The sequence below is a fragment of the Gorilla gorilla genome, chromosome 13, assembly GCF_029281585.2.
Source record: "Gorilla gorilla gorilla isolate KB3781 chromosome 13, NHGRI_mGorGor1-v2.1_pri, whole genome shotgun sequence".
NCBI lineage: Eukaryota > Metazoa > Chordata > Mammalia > Primates > Hominidae > Gorilla > Gorilla gorilla.
The window spans coordinates 121,938,097-121,960,736 of NC_073237.2; the positions used below are offsets into that span (position 1 = coordinate 121,938,097).

The window sequence follows — 22,640 nt, forward strand, 5'->3', positions numbered from 1 at the left end:
CTGGTTTTAATGCTAACTCAAATTCTTAGACCAAATCTCTTTGAGCTCCATTTTCTTATCGGAAAAACAGCTTTCCTTGATTTCTCTAGGAGAATAGCTTGGATCTCCGAAATTCAAGCAATTCTCCTTTGTGGTCTTACAAAATTTGGTCAATATTTCTGTATATCACTAATCATATTGCTTTTTCCTATTTCTGCATCTGTATTCTAAAGAGCAAGGATTCTTCTATTATCTCTCCATACTTACTAAAGAGTAAAATGACTGGCATTTAGAAGGTACTTAACAAACATTTGTTGAATAAATGAAGATATGAATGTGTAGACTGAATCACTCTATGAAGAAAGCAAAGGGTATTATTATTATTATTATTATTATTATTATTTTTGAGATGGAGTCTTGCTCTTGTCACCCAGGCTAGAGTGCAATGGCACGATCTCTGCTCACTGAAACCTCTGCCTCCCAGTTTCAAGCAATTCTCCTGCCTCAGCCTCCCAAGTGGGATTATAGGTGCCTGCCACCACACCTGGCTAATTTTTGTATTTTTAGTAGAGACAGGGTTTCACCATATTGGCCAGGCTGGTCTCGAACTCCTGACCTCGTGATCCACCCGCCTTGGCCTCCCAAAGTGCTGGGATTATAGGCGTGAGCCACCATGCCCAACCAGCAAAGGGTATTATTAGTAAGGTATGTGTTAACGAGAAGAGGGAAAGTAATAACCTTCTTTTTGTGTTCTTGCTTTTCACAGTGATATCTGTTAACCAAATAGGGCTTTCTAGGCAATGCACATGTGTCAAAGATTGTAATTCAAGACTAGAGGAGAAGGCAGCACAGGCAAAGGTGAGAATGAAAGGGGAATTTTTATAGTCCATCAAGATATGAATACTGGCATCTCACTTTTTATGGAGAAAAAACAGAAATGATGATACTATGTAAAAATTTTCAATTGTCACACATGAAAAGACTAGAAATAAATGTACCAAATGGGTTAAGTTTACACATACATTTAAGTCACGAGCCCTCTTTTCCTTCTAATTTTATACACTTTCCAAATATCCTGAGTACCATAACTTTTATTTTCCTTTCTTTATAAAAGATTTATTTTTGATGAGGGTAGCACATTTTTATTGTGCACAATTTAGAAATATGAAGCAGTATGAAGAATGCAGGGAAATCTCTTAGCCCACCACACAGAGAATCACTTGTCCTGGAGACCCTGAGCATTGTCAGCCTCACTCACGTCCCCTTGTTCCTAAGTGGTCATTTTCTCTACCGAGTTCTGGAATTATGAAGGAAGTAACCATATCTACTGCATAAGGGTCTTGTAAGGATTAAATGATTGAATTTATTGCACAGTGACTGCATGAAGAAAGATACTCATTTTGCTAAGATTTCTTGCACCGCTCTTAAGCTTCTGATTACGCAGAAGCTGGATTAACTATCTCACAGTAGCATGGCAGACAGTAGCATGGCAGACAGCATGAAGCAGAGACCTAAAAGTCCTGTTTCTGAGTCACCACCAGAGAAAGAGGAATGATCAAAAGAACAATGAACAAGTACAGGATAACTGGATCCACAGGAAGAGACTTAATTTTAGAGTTGGTTTGGCATAAAAAGAGCAGTACCTTTCATGGGACCAGGAAGTCTCCATGAGAACTGGAAGTTTGAACAACGAATGGATGCAAAATAGAGCCTGCTGCCAAAAGAGAGGTGGGTGTGGGGGTGTACAGGGCAGAATATATATGATACATAAATCATATCTCCAAATCTTTAATGAGTACAACTTTCACTTATTCATGTTCCATCAAATAAGATTAAAATTTTCCATTAAAAAATTTATTTCATTGAATTGTTTAACCAATATTCATTTTATGTTCAAAGGCCAGTATAGCTTTCACAAAGTGACAGAAGCCTGTAGCCCATATATAGATAGCATTTAATCCATATGTGAGAATTCAGGAGCATTCCAGGAAGCATCCCAGATTTCTCCCAAATGTGATCTGGCATGTTCAATTTACATACTCATAAAAATTCACTCATCCTTGGAAAATGTAAAACACACTTAAGTATGATGACCAGATAGATGAATGCTTATTGTTTTTTTTTCTACATGAAAAATAAAAGAGCACATGATTTTTAAATGTCCAGAACTCTCATCACTTGGGCTTTGGTGTTTATTTTGATGAAAGAATCAATATTAATAGTGTATTGGGCATTAGCAAGGGAAAAAAGATCATGAGGATTGCAGCTCAGAAGCTGATCTCTCTGAAATCAGAGAAAAGGCGTTTAAGGTGATCAAGATTTCCTTTTCTCCAAAACCCCTCAGGAAAGTGAGGTCCAAAAAAACCTCAGGAAGTTAGATAACTTCCTGATCCTCAGTTTCTCTCCTGCAAAAAAAAAAAAAAAAAAAAGGTTATTATCTATAACTTACAGAGATGTTGTAAGGAATAAAATAATACACTTGAAGTGCTTAGCATGTGGTGTAACACATAGTAGGCCCTCCAGTGTGTATCTACCAACCCATTAACTAGCAGTGTGGTGACTAGCAATTGGGAAATGTTGATAATGGGTTTTCTTTCTGTCTAGGTCACCGAACAAAATGTATGCAATAATTCCACATCTGTCACTTAAATAAAATACATCAGCAGGTTGAGAAATCTAACTTGGTGATTTTTACTGAATAAAATTCTATATACAGTCAGAAGCTTATTTTAGCACACACCTGAAGAAGGGCCTCCTTGGCATGGCAAGGGTAGAGAATTTCAGTCCAGATCTTTAAATGTTCCTATGTTCTCTCACCCATTCCACAGATTATTCATTGAGTATTTTCATTGAGTATTTGCTATGTGTTAAGCATTGTGTATGGACTGAGGAATACGAGCCTATAAAACAGACACAGTCCAGACTCAAAACTATCCTACTACAACTTATAAGACTTCTTGCTGGGTGTGGTGACTCACACCTATAATCCTAGCACTTTGGGAGGTCAAGGCAGGCAGACTGCTTGAGCCCAGGAGTTTGAGACTAGCCTGGGCAACATGGTGAAACCCCATCTCTATAAAAAATACAAAAATTAGCTGGGTGTGGTGGCACATGCTTGTAGTCCCAGCTACTTAGGAGGTGAAGTGCGAGGACAGCTTGAGCCTGGGAGGATGAGGCTGCCGTGAGCTGCGATTGCACCCCTGCAGCAGCATGGGCAACAGAGTGAGACACTGTCTTGAAAAAGAAAAAGAAAAAGAAAAAAGACTTCTTCATTCACTTGGATGTCTCTCAAGTAATCTCCGCCTTCATTACACCCAAAACTGAACTCCACTCACACTGAGAAACCTATTTCTATAGGATATCCCATTTCGACCTTGCCATCCACACAGTTCTTCAATGTCCACCCAGTCTTAGGCCTGTCTCTCTTTTCATTCATCCATGCTAGAAGTTTTAATTAATATTTACGTAGATGACTCCTAAATTCATATTTCCAGCTCATACCTCTCCCCTCTAAACTCCAGACAAGAAAATACAAGTGACTACTTGAACACTTTGTTTAGATCTAGCAAGGCCACCTCAAACTAACAGGCAGAAAACCAAACTCATGCTGCCCCTATCCCTCCTAGTCACACAGCAAGCCCCAACAAAACCTGCTGTTCCAATGCTAGCTATTTCAGTGAAGAGCACCACAGTGCATCACGGTGTGTGAGTCATGAAGCCTCTCCTCTGCCACACTCTCCATATTGAGTTCAGCCCAAGTCCTCGTGAATTCCATTTCTCAAATACTCCCAGAATCTGTCCACTTCTCTCAATCCCCACTGTGACCCCTGCCTACCTCTCAGTCTCATTCTGTCAAAGGCGTGTGAGTCAGAGCAACTCCATCTTAAATAGAGCTGGGTAAAATGAGGCTGAAACCTACTGGGCTGCATTCCCAGATGGTTAAGGCATTTGGATGAGACGGGAGGTCAGCACAAAATACAGGTCATAAAGACATTGCTGATAAAAGGTTGCAGTAATGGAGCCAGCTAAAACCCACTGAAACCAAAATGGCAACAAGAGTGACCTCTGGTCATCCTCACTGCTACACTCCCACCAGCGCCATGACAGTTTACAAATGCCATGGCAAGATCAGAAAGTTACCCTATATGGCCTAAAAAGGGGAGGCATGAATAATCCACTGTTGTTTAGCATATCATCAAGAAATAACTACAAAAATAGGCAACCAGCAGCTCCCAGGGCTGCTCTGTCTGTGGAGTAGCCATTCTTTTATTCCTTTTTTTCTTAATAAACTTGCTTTCACTTTGCACTGTGGACTTGCCCTGAATTCTTTCTTGCGTGAGATCCAAAAACCCTCTCTTGGAGTCTGGATCAGGACCCCTGTCCTGTAACATCTTCCTGGCGATCATGAAGGGACTATAGTGAGAAAACCCTGACTCAATGGCTACCTTTGGGTAAATGTTGGGGTCCTGTAACATCTTTCTGGCAATGACAGAAGTGACTATACTTCGGAAACCCCTGATCCAACAAAAGCTAACTTTGGGTAAGTGGTGGGGTCTGGTAACATCTTTCTCACGAACCACAAAAGGGACAATACTGAGGAGACCCTCCGATGCAAAGGAAATAGACTGGAGCACTGATTGGACAACTTTGGGTAAGTGATGGGGTACCCGGGTAAAGAATGAGATTGGTAAAGAATGAGACTGGGGTAGAGGCCCAACTTAGGGGAGTTAGAGTCTCTCCTAAGACAGAGTGGGTTAGAGTCCCCTCTTAACAAAAGGCAAGGATGCCTGACTGACCTTGGGTTAGAGGCCCAACTTAGGAGGGTTGAAGTCCCTTCTAAGATTTAGGGGGTTAAAGGCCCCTCTCGGTAAAGTCCTTGGATAAGAATAGGTTTGGCACTATGGGATGTTAACTGTTATTCTCTTTGGATTAATCTGCCTTGCACTCTTTGCTGATGACTGTGGATGACAGGGTTAGGCATGTACTGGATCGTGGGATATGAGGAGTTTTTTCCTTCCTAAAAGGGGAAACTTGAGAGCTGATGGGACTGCTGGAAAAGGTCCGTTTGCAACCAACAAGCAGCCGCCTGAACTTTTCATTGTCGGCTGCATTGAGTGGGTCTTTTACCTGACCTTCCTAAGCTCTTCACCTTCCCCACCCTGCCACAGGCAATACTTTCCTTCTGTACTTTTCCTTTCCTTTCTTTTCTGTTACTCAGGGCAACCACCCTGCCCAGCCACCACATGTTGAAACTCTAAGTCAGAGGTTGGATTAAAGATGATGGGGCCCATCTGAGGGCAAATTTAAGCCTTGCCAGTTTGATACTGGGTGCTAAGCAGAGTGGCTAACGTCTATGTTTTATTACATGTATTTTGCTCTGGCCAGAATGAAAAAAAATAACTTTCCTTTATGATGTAGCTTGGCCCCCAGGGCAATGGTGCTGCAAGCTGGATCACTGGGGCCGCTCAGGGAAAGGGAATCCAGAAGCCTGGTATGCTGACAAAAGGGTAAGAATTTCTTTCCAGTCAGATTTCTGGCTTCTTCCTCTCTGTGCAAACGGGTCCATGAATGGTTTTAAAAAAAAAATCAGTGTTTATCTCCTCTGTAAAGCTTTGATTAATGTGAAAAAGAATTCTAAGTCTAGTCTTAAGCTGGTGTATTTTGTGCTATGAATTAGTCGTTCTGTGTCGAGGGGTACTTCAGGGTAAAACACGGGCTTAGAACACCTGTAAGCCCACTTTTCCAGACAAGCCAGCAAGTTGGTCAGTAACAAACTTGAATACAGGTCCCTTAAACAAAAAAACTGGATGATGTCTCCACCTTGTTTTATGCCCTTGGGAGCTTGACCTTTTAACCACGTTTAATGCCTTCCAGGGAACAGGAATTTTAGGGTTCATGTCATAGTTAGCTCTAAAAATCATATTAAATAGTTAAAAGCCTTTGCAAGCTCAAAATGAACTACTCTAGACTCCTTCTGGGAAAGGAAATGGAGACTGCCCCATGCTATCGCTCAGTAGCTAAGGTTTTTGCACTTTCACAGTGGTGGTCCGGGTTCAATTCCCCACCTAGGAAGTAAGTCGTTTCTGGTTTAATATCTGCGTGACCTTGTCTATTCTTTTCTCCTCCGCGGACTATCTTAAATTTTCCTTTCTCTGAATACCTGGGAGGTTACCTGTGGTAAAATTCAAAAGCCAGAAATATCAGCTGCTTGGCATAAGAAATTCTAAAAGGACGTTATTAGAGAGTGCTACGGTTAAAATCAGTTTAATTAAAAGTGGATATTCAAGCTCTAACAGCCTCCTTGGGAAAAACAGGAGGCACCAGAGACCCCTTTCCTGGCCCTGTTCTTCCAAGGACTCCACCCTAAAGCCAGTAATCCAGCTAAGAAACTTAAAAACTGGCAAATGAAAAATCTTACAACTACTGTAGTAATCTTCTTCTGTCTTTCTGTGTAGCTGCATATGTGTTGTGTGTAATGCTTACACAAAAGAGCTCTAATTGGCTTAAACAAAATTAAGCACTTAAATATTTTAAAAGTAAAATAAAAACTAATGCCTTTTGGTTCACGTAACTTTAGTAATCTTTGGGAAATGAAAACAGCTTTAAAAATGACTGATAAAATAAAAATGCTTAGTCTAAATTATGCAGGTCAGATATTAAGTTGGCTAAATGCTTTAAGGTCATGAACTGCTTCTTTAACTTTTAAAAATTGTTTAATTTACCTACCTTAAAGCCATTAAATGCTAGATAAGGCCTGGGGACATGTGGAACTAGCCATGCCCCCTAGCTATACAAAGAAGATTACAAAGAAAGACATTTTATATAAGAAAGGATCTTGTATGGTAAATTCCTGTCCTAAAGTAAAATAACTGGTTGTTTAAAAGGAGGGAGGTTTAGGGCAAGTTGGAAAGTCCAAGAGTCTCAAATGGTATGGGTAAGTCATGAAAAAATTTGTGAAAGGGAATTTATGCAAGAAATGTTGTCCAATTCAAAGGTTGTTAGGTCTGCTAAACGCTTCATAAAATGCCACTATGGTTCTTACTGCATAACTTGCCTGCTTTACAGCTAGGTAAGGCCTGGGGACATGTGGAGTTAGACATGCCCCCAGCTATGCTGGAGAGTCAGACCTTATCCGCACTTCTGCCTGGTGTGTCCTAGTGTATCTAGGAGCAGTACACTGCTCCGCACCTAGTGTAGAATTAAAATCTCAAACTTACCAAAGTTTTCACCAAAAATAAAAGTTGCTAAGAGTTAACATTATAATATGCAATTGAAACTACTGAAATAATTTTACATGCAATGTGTAAAGAAAGTAAAATTTGTTTTTGGTGAAAGATTGTAAGAAATCATGGGAATGTGAATTTTTTTCTGCCTAAAGTATTGAAGGATTGTTTTAAGTAAGAAAAAAAAATCTAAAGGTTTAAACAAGTTGTGAAAGGTTTATAAAAAGTAATTGTAAGAGATTCAGTGTGTGAACATACTGGCTAAAGTTAAAGGGGTACTATTCAATTTTTCCACGAATTAAATTTTAGAATAAAAGCACAACAGGTTTTTCTTAGCGCACTCATCTGCTCTTTCATAAAAAAAAAAAAAATGTAAAGGGTTATAAAGGTTTATAAGAATCTTAACTTATGGTTAAACATTAAAATTCAGTAAATATGTCTAAAAGATTTTATTAAAAATTGCATATAACATTAATAGTACATTAATATAAAGGTGAAATCTGGCTTATTTGGTATAAAAATCGTACATTATCAAATGTAAAATGGTGTTTTGCTTTCTTTGGACTATATGTGCATAAATGTGTTATTGGTATATGTTCCAAATTATGGGAAACTCCTATAATTCTAATATAACTTAGTGTATGTAATTAATCATTATAATTGTTATGTAAAATTTTGTGTGCCACAGAAGTAACCAAATTTCCTTATCAATTGTGGCTTTAATAGTGGCTGTCCTAAAACTTTTTATCATCTACAGGCCATTGTTGTCTTGTTTTAATCCTCTTTAGAAGGTGGTTTATAATTAACTAGAGAACTCTAGCAGGTGTTCTTAAATGCAGGTTTCTAATAACTTTGGAAATTGTAAGATTAGAATAGAGGAAACAATTTTTAAAACTCTTATGAAGAGCTGGAACGTTCATGAATATCTAATAGAACAGAAGTTAACTGAATTAACTGGACCAATAGCAAACTAACGTAATCTTTTTAACTTTGCTTAAATGCTGCTGATCTGGCCAGGTGCCGTGGCTCATGCCTGTAATCCTAGCACTTTGGGAGGCCAAGGCGGGTGGATCACCTGAGGTCAGGAGTTTGAGACGAGCGTGGCCAACGCATGGTGAAACCCTATCTTTACTAAAAAAATACAAAAATTTGCCAGGTATGGTGGTGCATGCCTGTAATCCCAGCTATTCGGGAGGCTGAGGAAGGAGAATTGCTTGAACCTGGGAGGCAGAGATTGCAGTGAGCCACGATCGCGCCACTGCACTCCAGCCTGCTCGACGGGAGCGAAACTCTATCTCAAAATAAATAAATAAATAAATAGAATATCCTGCTGATCCTTTGTTTTTCAGAGTCAAGGAAACTTTTCATTTGAGCTATTTACAGCTTTTACCAATTAAGTAAAGTATACTCCTGTAAACAAAATTTGGAGCATATTTGTTTCTCTCTACCTGATTTCTCCAAAATTTGGAAACTATTTGTGAGCATTCTTAATTTATGGCAATATAGTTATTTGCATAAGTGCAATAAGAATCTGTTTTCTTTTATAACAGAACACAACTGAAGAAACTAGTTATTTTCCCAAGGCTTTAACTGGAATGGTGTGTACAAGGTTTCTGACCTGTGATAAGTAAAGAATGTCACTTTCTAACAGGTCCAGGAGCCCCAAGTTATCTTGGGACCCCAAGAGGAGAGGAATTTACTCAACTAATAGGTATTTGAGGGTACAAAACCATGGCTGAGCTTGGTTTTAAGAAATCTTAACTAAGATTCCTTCTATGGAACAGAGTTCCATCAAAGCCAATTTTAAAAGAGGCTATGTGAAAAATAATTATTCTTGCTGTACTTTATACAAATAATCAGGCCAAGTATAATAAAGCAAATCAGTCTTACTATGATTTGTCTTTAGTAAAAATGAAAAACTGGAGAATGAAATATTATGTTTCAAGAACTATGGTATGCTTTCTACTAAATTCTAGTCTCATTAGTTGTTTTTAAGTTTGTTTCTGCAATTTAGGCTAACCCTGCTTATTCCTGTGAACCAAAGAGTGATCTCTGACTTGTGGTCAGAAGAAACAAGAGGGATGAGTAATGTAAAAATATGGATCAGTATTCTAATTCTGGGCACATTACAATCAGCTAACAATCCCATATCGGCTTAGTTCCAACAGTTGCCCAGTTCATGTAAAGCCTTCTAATTTAGTTTACTTGGAATAACTTTACTTATTTTGCTTTACTCTTGTGGAATATACTGCTGTTATACTCTTTGTGTAGGAATATAGGACAAGCTTACTGAATGTTTTCTTAAATTAAACACTTATTAATCTTCCAGATATTGCCTTTTCTCAAAACTCAAGAGTTATGAATGGACCTTACCATACTGATGCTTTCTGACTGAGCTCCTGTCTACTCTGAATGCAAGAAACCCTCATAGTTAGGCAGGAATATCATAATCGCTATTCAGCCTGAAGAAGTTAAAGAAGATGGATCTTCATCCCTCTGCAACTCTTACGATTAAAGAGTTCTCTTATAAAAGGGCGGGGGGAAACATGAGAGGTGTGTGAACCAGAGCAACTCCATCTTAAATAGGAGCTGGGTAAAATGAGGCTGAAACCTACCAGGCTGCATTCCCAGACAGTTAAGGCATTCTAAGTCACAGGATGAGATAGCAGGTCAGCACAAAATAAAGGTCATAACGACCTTGCTGACAAAACAGGTTGCAGTAAAGGAGCCAGCCAAAACACACCCAAAACAAAATGGCAACAAGAGTGACCTCTGGTCATCCTCACTGCTACACTCCCACCAGCGCCATGACAGTTTACAAATGCCATGGCAACATCAGGAAGTAACCCTATATGGTCTAAAAAGGGGAGGCATTAATAATCCACCCCTTGTTTAGCATATCAGCAAGAAATAACCATAAAAATGGGCAACCAGCAGCCCCAAGGGGTTGGCTATGGAACAGCCATTCTTTCATTTCTTTACTTTCTTAACAAACTTGCTTTCATTTTGCACTGTGGGATCACCCTGAATTCTTTCTTGCATGAGATCCAAAAACCCTCTTGGGGTCTGGATCAAGACCCCTGTCCTGTAACAATCCCACTCTGTTCTCCCTGTTCTTTGTGCTCCAGTCACACTGACCTTCTTTTGCTCCCTGACCACAACATGCTTCCTCCAGCAATAAGGTGGCTGCCACACTGCTCCATTTGCTGGGACCCTCCCCCGCCCCAGTGCCTCCTGTATCACTTTCTTGGGGAATTTCTCCCTGACTTCCAGGCAAAGCTCTCATAAACAGTGTTCCTTTCCTTCAGAGCACCTAATTCAGTTTTAAAGCAAACATTATTTAGTTTAACTATCTGAATTAATTATTTTAGTTATTTGCCCACTTCCTTCAATAGACTGTGGAATTCATGAAAGCGAGACCATGCCTGGCTCTACTCACCACTGTATACCCACCAAAATGCCTGGTATATAGCAAACACTCAATAAATATTTGTTGAATGCATGAATGAATAGAAATGATAAGTGAAATGAGCCAGTTACAAAGTGCTTTTACCCTTGATAATTTCTTCTTCCCCAACAAACTGTACATTTTTTAGTGCAGTGATCACATTTCTCTTGTTCTCCATTTTATCCTGAATACTTAGGGTCTGAAACTCCAAAAACATTTATTAAATGAAGGAATGAAGGACTTAAGCTTCTGAGATTAAGCAGAATGCCAAGAGGAGAAGAATGAGAAAAGCATTTCTGACTACAGAAATAGCAAAAGCACTTATGGTATTGATGTTAAAAAGCTGCCAGTAAAAGAATGTGATGCCTTAGGATATATGGGAGCACAGCTGGGAGTCAGAATAGGAAGGCCACTTCAGCTGTACTGTTTAGGTGAGTAGTTCTCATGATGACTCTAAGAAATATAAAGCAGAAGCAGCAACCCAGAAATGGGAGAAGACACAGGTGGGCATGCAGATGGTAAAAAAGGGGACTATCAAGAACATACTGAAGAGTTCAAATAACTAAGTTGTCTGGAAATACATAATGTCAGGTCAAACACTGCCAAATACTGTCCTAAGTCCACAGGGCATCAGAATATCATAGCATAGTAAAATTACTTGAGTCATCAAAAAAGGACTAAATTACACTACTACTGCTGAACTACTTACTAATATTGGTTGTGGTAGTAGCTGGCTGCGGTTACAGTAGTCAGGAGGAGCAGAAATGAACATTTATTGAGCACTTGCTATGTATTTTCTCATTTTATTTTCATTACTACCCTGTTAGATAGTTTCCACCCTCATTTTATACATGAGAAAATCATACTACATGGGGCTTAAGTAATTCACTTAAAATCATCCTGCTAGTAGGCGTTAACACCAGAATTAAAACCCAGCCTGTAGCTGTGAATCTCACACTTTCAGCCACTATGTTATATTCTGATTAAGTAAGTACAGAAAGATGTTAACACAATTTAGAGAGCTCCTATGAAGAATAACTCAAATGAAGTTTGGCCAGGCATGGTGGCTCAGGCCTATGATTCTAGTACTTTGGGAGACTGAGGCAGGATGATTGCTTTAAGCCAGGAATTCAAGACCACCCAAGGCAGCAAAGCTCTTGCAAAAAATTTGTGCCACTACAAAAAATTTTAAAAATTAGCCAAGTGTGGGGACATGCACCTGTAGTTCTAGCTACTTGAGAGGCAAAGGTGGGAGGACTACTTGAGCCCAGGAGTTCAAGGCTGCAGTGAACTGTAATTGCACAACCGCACTCCAACCTGAGCAACAGAGTCTTAAAATAAATGAATAAAATGTGATGCTTGATGAGATAAGCCCTCAAATAGCTACAAAACCCACCAACTTTCCCTAAGCAGTCTAGATGGCTGAGGTCCTATCAAAATGATGCTAATCCAGAGTTATCTCCAATGCATGACTATACCATGTATTGTTACACACTGGACTGTCTAATGTATAGTGGCCATTAAAAATGGGCAAAAGATATGAACAGCTCACCAAAGAAAACAAACAGGTAACAAATAAGCATATGAAGATGCTCAACATGATGTAATTAGGGAATTACAAATTAAAACAATGACATACCACTACACACCTATTAAAACAGCTAAAATTGAAAATACTGATAAAAACCAAATGCTGGTGAGGATTTGGAGCAACAACTCTCATTCCTCACTTGTGGGAATGCCAAATGGTATGACCACTTTGGAAGACAGTTTGGCAGTGTCTTATATCATAGGCTTACCATACAATTTGTCAATCACACTCCTACATATTTGCCCAAATGAGCTGAAAACTTACATCCACATAAAAATCTGTACATGAATACTTACAGCGTCTTTATTCATAATTCCCAAAAATTAGAAGCAACCAAGATATCTTTCAATAGATGAATGAATAAATGAACTGTGGTAAATCCATGCAGTCCATTACTTAACAACAGTGAGAAATAAGTGTATCACACAAAGGATGCTTAAATGCATACTGCTAAGTGAAAAAAGCTAGTCTGAAAAGGCTACATATGGTATGATTCCAACTAGATGGCATTCTGTAAAATGCAATACTACAGAGACAGAAAAAAGGCCAGTAGTTGCCAGCGGTGGTGGGTAGGGTTGAATAGATGGAGCACAGGACATTTTTAGGGCAGTGAAGCCATTCTGTATGATACAACCATTAGAGCTGCACAAGAGTGAACCCTAATGTATAACTGCTGGCTTTTGTTAATAATATTGGTTCATCAACTTTAACAAATGTACCACACTAATGCAAGATATTAGTAACAGGAGTAAAATGAGGGATTGGAAGAATATGTATGGGAACTCACTGTATTTTCTGTGCAAATTTTCTGTAAACCTAAAACTGCTCTAAAAAATAGTCGATTAAAATTTTTTTAAAAAAACGAAGCATAAAAAAAGATAGTTCTTATGAAATGAAAATCACTTACATGAGTCAAAAAAGAAAAACCTCACAAAATTATTAACATATCTAAAACAGAAGGCAAAAGTAAAAGACTGAAGAAAGAGCAAAGAAGAGCAGGGAGGAAAAAGCTCAGATTGCTGATGAAGCAAAGAAACAGGCAAGACACAATCATAAACAGAACAAATAAGACCGGTTTATACTGAAGTAGAACTGATAATACAGACACAAAACACATGAATCTTTATGTGAACTGAAATATATAAAGTGCATACTGTTGAAATATTAGGAAAAGTTAACAGAAACACACAAGATGGAAATTTTAATGCATTTCTCTTAATCATCCATAGACCAAATAGTCAAAAACCCTAAGATAATAGAAATAAGTAATTAAGGACATTGACTTAATAAGTATATATTGAGGTCCATAACCGATAGAGAATAATTATTTCCAGAACCCATGGAATATTGACCAAAAAATTATAGCATAGTAAGCAGCCAAATATACATAAATCTCTTAGGCAAAAATTTTATAGTCCACATTTTCTGATCAAAATTCAATAAAGAATAACAAAGTCTAAATTTTAAAATTTGACCATTTAGAGATTGAAATTATTTCAGTTAGTTTCTCCCAAATGTTTTCCCCCAAATCAGTGCATCAAAATAAGCAGGAAATAAGCCTAAGTACCATATTCCAATCTTGCTCAAGAGTTAACAGACGTTAAGTGTAAAGGAGGCCAAGAATTCCTGCCAAATTCTCCATTCCTTCACTGCGGCCAAAGTCTACTACCATAGACAGTTTACAAGGCACAGGAACAGGAGAACAATATTTTTTTTTTTTCTGAGACAAAGTTTTGCTCTTGTTGCCCAGGCTGGAGTGCAATGGCGTGATCTCAGCTCACTGCAACCTCCGTCTCCCAGGTTCAAGTGATTCTCCTGCCTCAGACTCCCGAGTAGCTGGGATTATAGGCGCCTGCCACCACCCCCGGCTAATTTTTTGTATATTTTGTAGAGATGGGGTTTCACCATGTTGACCAGGCTGGTGTTGAACTTCTGACCTCAGGTGATCCACCCACCTCGGCCTCCCAGAGTGCTGGGATTACAGGTGTGAGCAACCGTGCCCAGCCCAAGAACAATATTCTTAAATGGTTGTCTTGACAACCAGGCTGCAACTGGTGGGCCACTCTTCACATGCATCCAGCAATTCCCTCTCTGTGAATGAAAAGCTCTTTCACAGGGCCAACCCACTGGAAAAGACCAAATAAGGATCTATTCCAACACTAAATACAAACACACTAGAAAGAAAACACCTCACATTACACTGCCCGACAGGAGAAGATCCCAGGGATTCACTTTATAGACTGTATTACACCAAACAAACCTGAGAAATCCAACGTCACTAAGAATTGTAACAAATTTCAAAAGACCATGGTTTAGATTCAATATAATCGTGTAATTCGAAATATGGAACAACTATTTAAAAATGTCATATAATTGTAGTCCAATATCAACACCAGGGAAATTGACACTGGTGCAATACTGTTAAGACTAGACTTTATTCATGAAAACAACAGGTGTTGGAGAGGATATGGAGAAATAGAAATGCTTTTACACTGTTGATGGGAGCGTAAACTAGTTCAACCATTGTGGAAGACAGTGTGGCGATTTCTCAAGGATCTAGAACTAGAAATACCATTTGACCCACCTATCCCATTACTGGGTATATACCCAAAGGATTATAAATCATGCTACTATAAAGACACATGCACACATGTGTTTACTGCGGCACTATTCACAATAGCAAAGACTTGGAATCAACTCAAATGTCCATCAATGATAGACTGGATTAAGAAAATGTGGCACATATACACCATGGAATACTATGCAGCCATAAAAAAGGATGAGTTCATGTCTTTTGTAGGGACATGGATAAAGCTGGAAACCATTATTCTGAGCAAACTATCACAAGGACAGAAATCCAAACACTGCATGTTCTCACTTATAGGTGGGAACTGAACAATGAGAACACTTGGACACAGGGCGGGGAACATCACACACTGGGGCCTGTTGTGGGGTGGGGGGAGGGGGAGGGATGGCATTAAGTGAAATACCTATTGTAAATGACGAGTTAATGGGTGCAGCACACCAACATGGCACATGTATACATATGTAACAAACCTGCACGTTGTGCACACGTACCCTAGAACTTAAAAGTATATATAAAAAAAGACTATAGACATTACTCACTTTTCACCAGTTTTTACATGTACTTGTGTGTGTGTGTGTGTGTGTGTGTGTGTGTTGTGTAGTTCTACACATTGGATTACATGTATATATTTGTGTAATCATCACCAAGATACAAAACTGTTCCATCATGACAGAGAAGCTCTTTTTTACCACCCATTTATAGTTGGACTGCCTCCCTAACACTGTGGCTGTCCTCTGGCAACCACTCAATTGTTCTCCATCTCTATACTTTTGTCATTTTGAGGATGTTACATAAATGGAATTGGGTGATACGAAACTTTTAGAGATTGGTTTTTTTCACTACGTGAATCCACCCAAGTCACTCCATGTATGAAAACGGTTTGTTCCTCTTCTCTTGATAGTAGTATTACTTGGTATGAATGTACCACAATGTTTAATCATTTACCTGCTGAAGGACATTTAGGTTGTTTCCAGTTTTAAGTAGAAATAAGGCTGATATACACATTTGTATACAGGTTTTTATGTGAATGTAAGTTTTCACTGCTCTGGAATAAATGCCCAAGAGGGCAATTGCCGGGTTGTATGGTAAATTCACGTTTAGCTTTATAAGAAACTGCCAAAGTATTTTCCAGAATGACTATACCATTTTACATTACCAACAGAAATGATGTATGATACAGTTTCTCTACATCCTTGCCAGCAATTGGTGTCATCACTATTTTTTATTTCAGCTGTTCTAATAGCATGTGGTTTTAATTTGCATTTTCCTAATGGCTAATGTTGCTGAGCATCTTTTCATGTGCTCATCTGCCATCTGTATGCATATCCTCTTCAGTGATATGTCTGTTTATGCCTTTGCCCATTTTCTGATCAACCGTCTAAACTTTCTACTGTTGGGTTCTCAGTTCTTTACCTATTCTATATGTCTTTAGTCAGATATGTGGTTTACAAATATTTCCTTCCAGTGTGTAGCTTGTCCTTTCATCCTCTTAACAGGGTCTTTTGCAGAGCAAATATTTTTAATTTTAGTGAAGTCTAACTTGCTCTAGGTCCCAAAGATTTTCTCCTGTTTTTTTCTTACATTTTACATTTAACTTGTGATTTATTTTTAATTAATACAAGATACATGATTTAGGTTGATTTTTTCAGCTTATAGAATTTCAACTGGTCCAGGACCATTTGTTTAAAAAAAAAAAGTCTCTTCTTCCGCCATTTAATTTGCATGTGTTTTTAACATCAAACCCACTCATATCTGTCTTCAGTTCTGGGAAATTCTTTGACATTATCTCTTCAAATATTGCTTCTCTGCTATTCCCTTCCTTCTCCACTTCACACGTGGGAGCCTTTGAATCTTTCCTTCATGTCTCTTCTCTTTCATTCTTTGTACCTCTTTATCTCTTTGTACTATATCCTAGGTTGAATTACTCAGTATCAACTGTCCTTCACCTCATTCTCTCTTGAACTGTGACCAGCCTAGAGTTTATCCCAAAGTATTTTTTACTTTAATAATTGTATTTTATATTTCCAGTACTGTACTTTTAATTGGTTCTTTTCTAAATTCAAATTTGCTTGCTTTCGTTTCATAATTTCCTAGAAGTGAACCATGAATGTTATTCCTTCCTTCATCTGTTTGGTGAGCTTAAACATATTTATTTGAAATTAATTTTCAGACTGCTTTACTATATTCTGTTCCCAAATTCATCTCCTGATTACTGTCTGTGTTTCTTAGTACTAGCTATCCTCGTGTGTTTTGGAATTTTAATTTGCTGAGCTCTTCTTGAATGAGAACCCTTGCTTGCTCTCTCCCTCTACTCACTGTCAGTGCTTTTACAGATATTGCCACCACCCTCCACCCTCATCCAAACAGAGGCCTCCAGACCAGAACCAGGTCTTACACTGATAGTTCAGGGTTCCTGTAATACTAGGGATAACATAAACCCAGCCATGCCACAGTCAGGTCCCGGTTGCACTGCTCTCTCTATTCCTTGGCACCCCAGACACACAACTTTAAATGAGCCACAGACCCAAGCAAGCCTTGTTCAGCTTCTTTTCATAGGTATGACAGTCTCACTCCAGCTTCTAGTTTCTGTCATTTCCTCTGGTCCCCGTCCAGGGATGCAGTTCCTTTGGTCCCATACCCTCGCGTAGTATTTCCCACTCTTTTTGACACCATGACATATGGAGAAAATAACAATATTTGCACAGTACACAGCTAGATGGATGAGACTGTTCCCTCACCCAGGAATGTTTGGCTGAGGGCTCTGATCATCACCCATGCCCTGACTAGCTGCCCTGAAGCCTGAGAAAAATCAGTATGTCATACACTGGTAAACCCATCCACAGCATGCTCTAAGGACAGTAATACCCTAAAATAATGGACTTCTAGCACACTCTGCCTGTTTCTGTAGTTGTTTCTATTTCTAGTCCACCAGGATGCTTATCTTGTTATTAAAGTACAAATATGTTAATAGCATTTCATTTACTATTATTATGTATTTGGAGCAGAATATAGAATTTAAAGCATGAACTTAAAGGTCTATCATAACCATGCTTTTCCCTGTTGGAATGCCCTCCTCTCAACCTCTTTACATGACTTTTTCCTACTGCTCCCTCAGGTATCAGTTTAGATGTCATTTAATCAAGGGAGATTTTCACGACTCCATTTTCACCCCCAAATGTGGGGTTAGATCTCCTTGTAAGCACCTGATTTTGCACGTAATTGTATTGTATTGTTATTACCTATTTACCTTAAACAGAAAGGTCCCTGATGGCAGGAACTGCCTCTTTCATTTCTGTATTTCCAGATCTAGCACAGTGCCTGCAATAAGTACAAACTCAATAAATATTTTCATTTCACCTATAACAGAGTTCCATGGTGGAGAGGATAATGTAATAGTGAAGAGATGGAGCTCTGGAGTCAGAGATTGTTGGGTTTTAATACTAATTCTACCACTTATTATGTGACATAAGAAAGCTACTTAGTCTCTCTAAGTTAGTTTCCTCATCTATAAGATGTACATCACAGTTCAATTCCTATCTCTGTTACTTACTAGTAACCCTGGGCAAGTTCCTCTCTTGATTTCAGTGCCTGCCCTAAGTAATGTTTTAAGAAATTACATCAAAGGCTGGGTGCGGTGGCTCATGCCTGTAATCCCAACACTTTGAGAGGCCGAGGCGGGCGGATCACGAAGTCAGGAGATCGAGACCATCCTGGTTAACACAGTGAAACCCTGTCTCTACTAAAAATACAAAAAATTAGCTGGGCGTGGTGGTAGGCGCCTGCAGTCCCAGCTACTCGGGAGGCTGAGGTAGGAGAATGGCGTGAACCCGGGAGGCGGAGCCTGCAGTGAGCCGAGATCACGCCACTGCACTCCAGCCTGGGCGACAGAGCAAGACTCCGTCTCCAAAAAAAAAAAAAAAGAATTACTTCAGACAACATCGATAAAGTCATTTGTTCTGTGACACCTTTTCCTGTTTCCTTGTTCCCACTTCATGCAGAAAAGGGAGGACCTCACAGCTCACCCTTGAGGAGTGCCGCTGATGAACCATTTTCTAAGCCTAGGTGGCATCTTGGTGAAAGGCTTTCTCTGCCACCAGAGCTTTGTGTCCACAACTTACTCAGGCAAAGTGGAGGGCAATGTCAATAAGAATTTGAAAAAATGATTTTATGTGTCATACTAAATTTACCTAAAGAAATTTAATATACCTAAAGAAAAATAAAAACTAACTGCTGACTGGATCATACTAACTCTGAAAATGTGAAAGGGGAAGAGAACATCTCCATGAAAATCCTTCTTTTGAGATGGAGTCTTGCTCTGTCACCAGGCTGGAGTGCAGTGGCGCAATCTCGGTTCACTGCAACCTCTGCAGCGATTCTCCTGCCTCAGCCTCCTGAGTAGCTGGGATTACGGATGGCCACCACCATGCCCGGCTAATTTTTGTATTTTCAGTAGAGAAAGGGTTTCACCATGTTGGCCAGGCTGGTCTCAAACTCCTGACCTCAGGTGATCCGCCCACCTCGGCCTTCCAACGTGCTGGGATTACAGGTGTGAGCCCCCGCACCCAGCTGAGAGTCAATTTTTAAAATGAAGGCATCTACTACATTTTGCTGTGTTCTAAACCCTACTGCTGGAAAGAACATGTAAAACTAGAAGAGAATGCCTGTCAGAAACTCAAGTAGGGGAGAGGCAATGCAGCAAAGCACTTTAAAGTTCAAATTATAATGCAGAGGCATAGAGAGGCTACTTTCAAGCACTACACTTTAAATATAATTATTTAATGAAGAACAGAGCCAAGTGACTGAGAGAAAATTAGAACCATTAACTGATAAAGAAAACTAAAATTCGGACCAAAGGTTCTATAGAACGCAGAAGGAAATAATGCAAAAACCTTGGCATCAAACAGACCTGGAATCAAATCCTGACTCTGCCATCTCTCACTGTGCAACCTTCATCCAGTAACAGCTCTGAACCTGAGCTTCCACCACTGCAGAATGAGGATCATTACCCTCACCTCCCAGGGAGCTGGGAGGATCAAACGAGATTCCAGATACCAGCTATGAAGTGCCCAGCCCAGTGCCCAATGCATGGTTGGTGCTCAACAAACATCAATCCCCTCCAGTTCCCTTCCAGGTTGCTTATTAGCAGGGATCATAAAAGGGTTTGGAAATTACTAAAAATCCATGTTCTCATGTCTGTAATTCACCAACTTCTAAGTCTATTTTGCAAGCTGATTCTCTGAGATGCACAGGCGCGAGACCTGGTGAGCACCCAGAGCTGGATCAGTGCAGAAGTGTGGTTCCAGGCCAATGCCTAGAAAGACTAACCAGCCTAGAAGACACTTTGGGTGGCCAAAAGACCACAAGAAACTAGAGCAGCCAAAAAGAATGGATTACTTGAGCTTCGGCTCCCGTCCTTCGCTTGTATACTGCCAGCAGATGAGCCCGATCAGGTCCTGCACCCTGGCGCTGGCCATTGTCACCACGGTCATTGGCAGCAGTCTGTCCTGGCTCGAGTGCAGAGGGAGGTAGACATCGATCTTCTTGGTTGCTGTTGTACCTACATGACCCTGTGGACAGAACAAACACATGAGAGCAAAGCACACTGCCAGTTATACAGACCCCACTGCTCTCCAGGCCTGTGGGCAGCACAGCCATTTTTCATCCTTGCTGTACAGACCTGCTGTGACCATGGAATGGTCCCAAAGTGGAAACACTGTCTAGTTTCAAGGATTTTTTTTCCTTAAATTTTCATTTTATAATAAACTAACAGATCGGGATCTGCCAGCAGGAAGGTAAATGGGCACTAAAACTAAGAGGAAAATATGAGTGGTGAGTAGAGTTCATGTTTGGTGTTAGGAGGCTGGCTTTGCTACTAACTCAGTGTGTCCTTGGACCTTAGCACTGGGTGCCTCTCTGGCAACTGTCTCATTGTCCTTGAGACAATGAGATGAGCTGCCTGGGAAGCTGTCATACTCTCCCAGGAAGGATTTAGGCCCGCAGCACTGAAACAAGTGCTTGCCTTCTCAGAGACTATGGCGGCTAGTTCCACTAGGCAGTACATCTGTTTCCTTCAGTACCACACAGGTTCAAGGGCCCTTTGGTCCTCCATTATTGCCCTAACCACCAACCCCACACTGCTGGATATATTCCCACTCCCTCCCACACACCTACCACTCCTCCCACCTGCATCTTCCACTCTGCCCTCGAGAGCTGCTGCGCTAATCAGCAAACACCCATAGATCCTCAGCTGCTATTTAAAACGATTTCCTCTACCTCTTGGACTTCACTGAACCTGCTGTTGAGGATACTGCCTCCTCTGCTGTCCTGTTAAAAGAGGACTGCTTTGTTGGGGTTGTTTTTTATTTTTAATAACCCCTGAACCCTCAAGGCATGCAAGAGTAGGTATCCTAGTCCCTGCTAACACTTCCAATCTAGTACTTTCTCTTTTGTGAAAAAAATCCTTGTTCTCTTGAGACCCAGGCCATCCGATGACACCATCCTCTCTCCCTCCTTTTGTGTTTCTGTTATCCGCCAACCTTCTGGCCATTCCCCTCCCTCACAGAAGGCTTGCACGCTGGCTCAGTCTTCCTTCCCACCCATGCAATATGTTCACCACACAGAGTATACAGAAAAATGTCACCGAAAACGAGTTCAAATCGGAACGCTTGATTGTCCCTCACTCCCTCCTATCCCAAGTCACAACAACAACCCCTCTTATTTTAATAATATGTGCTGCCACCACTAAGCCAGCTGCTCATCTCAACAGTCTTGATGCTTCTTCCTCCCTCACACTGCCTATCTACCTCATTAGGAAGTTCTAATGTCTCTACTTCAAAAATACATTTCAATGGGGAAAGTACAGTCTTTTCAACAAATGATGCTGCGACAAGTGGATAGCCACATGCAAAAGAATGAATTTGGAGTCCTGCCTCATACCACATAAAAATATCAATTCAAAATAAATCAAAGATCTAGATGTAAGAGGCAAAACTATAAAATTCTTAAAAGGAAACAGGTGTAAATCTTCATGACTTTGGATTAGGCAACGATTTCTTTAATATGACACCAAAAGCATAAATAACAAAATAAATAAATTGAACTTCATTAAAATTAAAAACTTTTGTTCCTAGGCCAGGCGCAGTGGCTCACGCCTGTAATCCCAGCACTTTGAGAGGCCAAGGCAGGGAGATCACTTGAGGTCAGGAGTTTGAGACCAACCTGGCCAACATGGTGAAATCCCCTCTCTAATAAAAATACAAAAATCAGCTGGGCATGATGGCAGGCGCCTGTATTGCCAGCTACTGGGGAGGCTGAGGCAGGAGAACTGCTTGAACCCGGAAGGCAGATGTTGCAATGAGCCGACATCATGCCACTGCACTCCAGCCTGGGCAACAGAGGGAGACTCTGCTCAAAACAAAAACAAACAAACAAACAAACAAAAACTTTTGTGCCTAAAGGATACTATCAAGATAGTAAAAAGACAATCAAAAGAACGGGAGAAAATATTCACAAATCATATATCTCGTAAGGCTCTACTATCTAGAATACGTTAAGAAGTCTTATAATTCAATAAGACGACAAAATTTTTTAATGGGCAAAGATTTGAAGAGACATTTCTCCAAAGAAGATACACAAATGACCAATAAACACATGAAAACTGTTTCATATCATTAACCATAATGTAAATTACTTCTTACTCACTAGGGTGGCTATAATTTAAAAAAGGCAAAAACTCCAAACAACAACCCAAAAAACCCTAAAAATAGCAAGGATTTGTGAGGATATGGAGAAACTGAAATCCTCAGACACTGC

At 39.9% G+C, this 22,640-nt stretch overlaps 1 protein-coding gene across 8 annotated transcripts in view; it reads right to left on the reverse strand.

Annotated features, from left to right (window-relative positions):
* Positions 1–22,640, reverse strand: part of MAPKAP1 (MAPK associated protein 1) — a 265,377-nt gene that overhangs the window by 124,659 nt on the left and 118,078 nt on the right. For all 8 annotated transcript variants that reach the window (XM_019033883.4, XM_055351923.2, XM_063697026.1 and 5 more), the window contains one exon: positions 20,223–20,395. In XM_019033883.4, coding sequence (XP_018889428.1) covers positions 20,223–20,317 — 95 coding nt within the window. In that variant the 5' untranslated portion in view covers positions 20,318–20,395. The remainder of the gene's footprint in view (positions 1–20,222; positions 20,396–22,640) is intronic.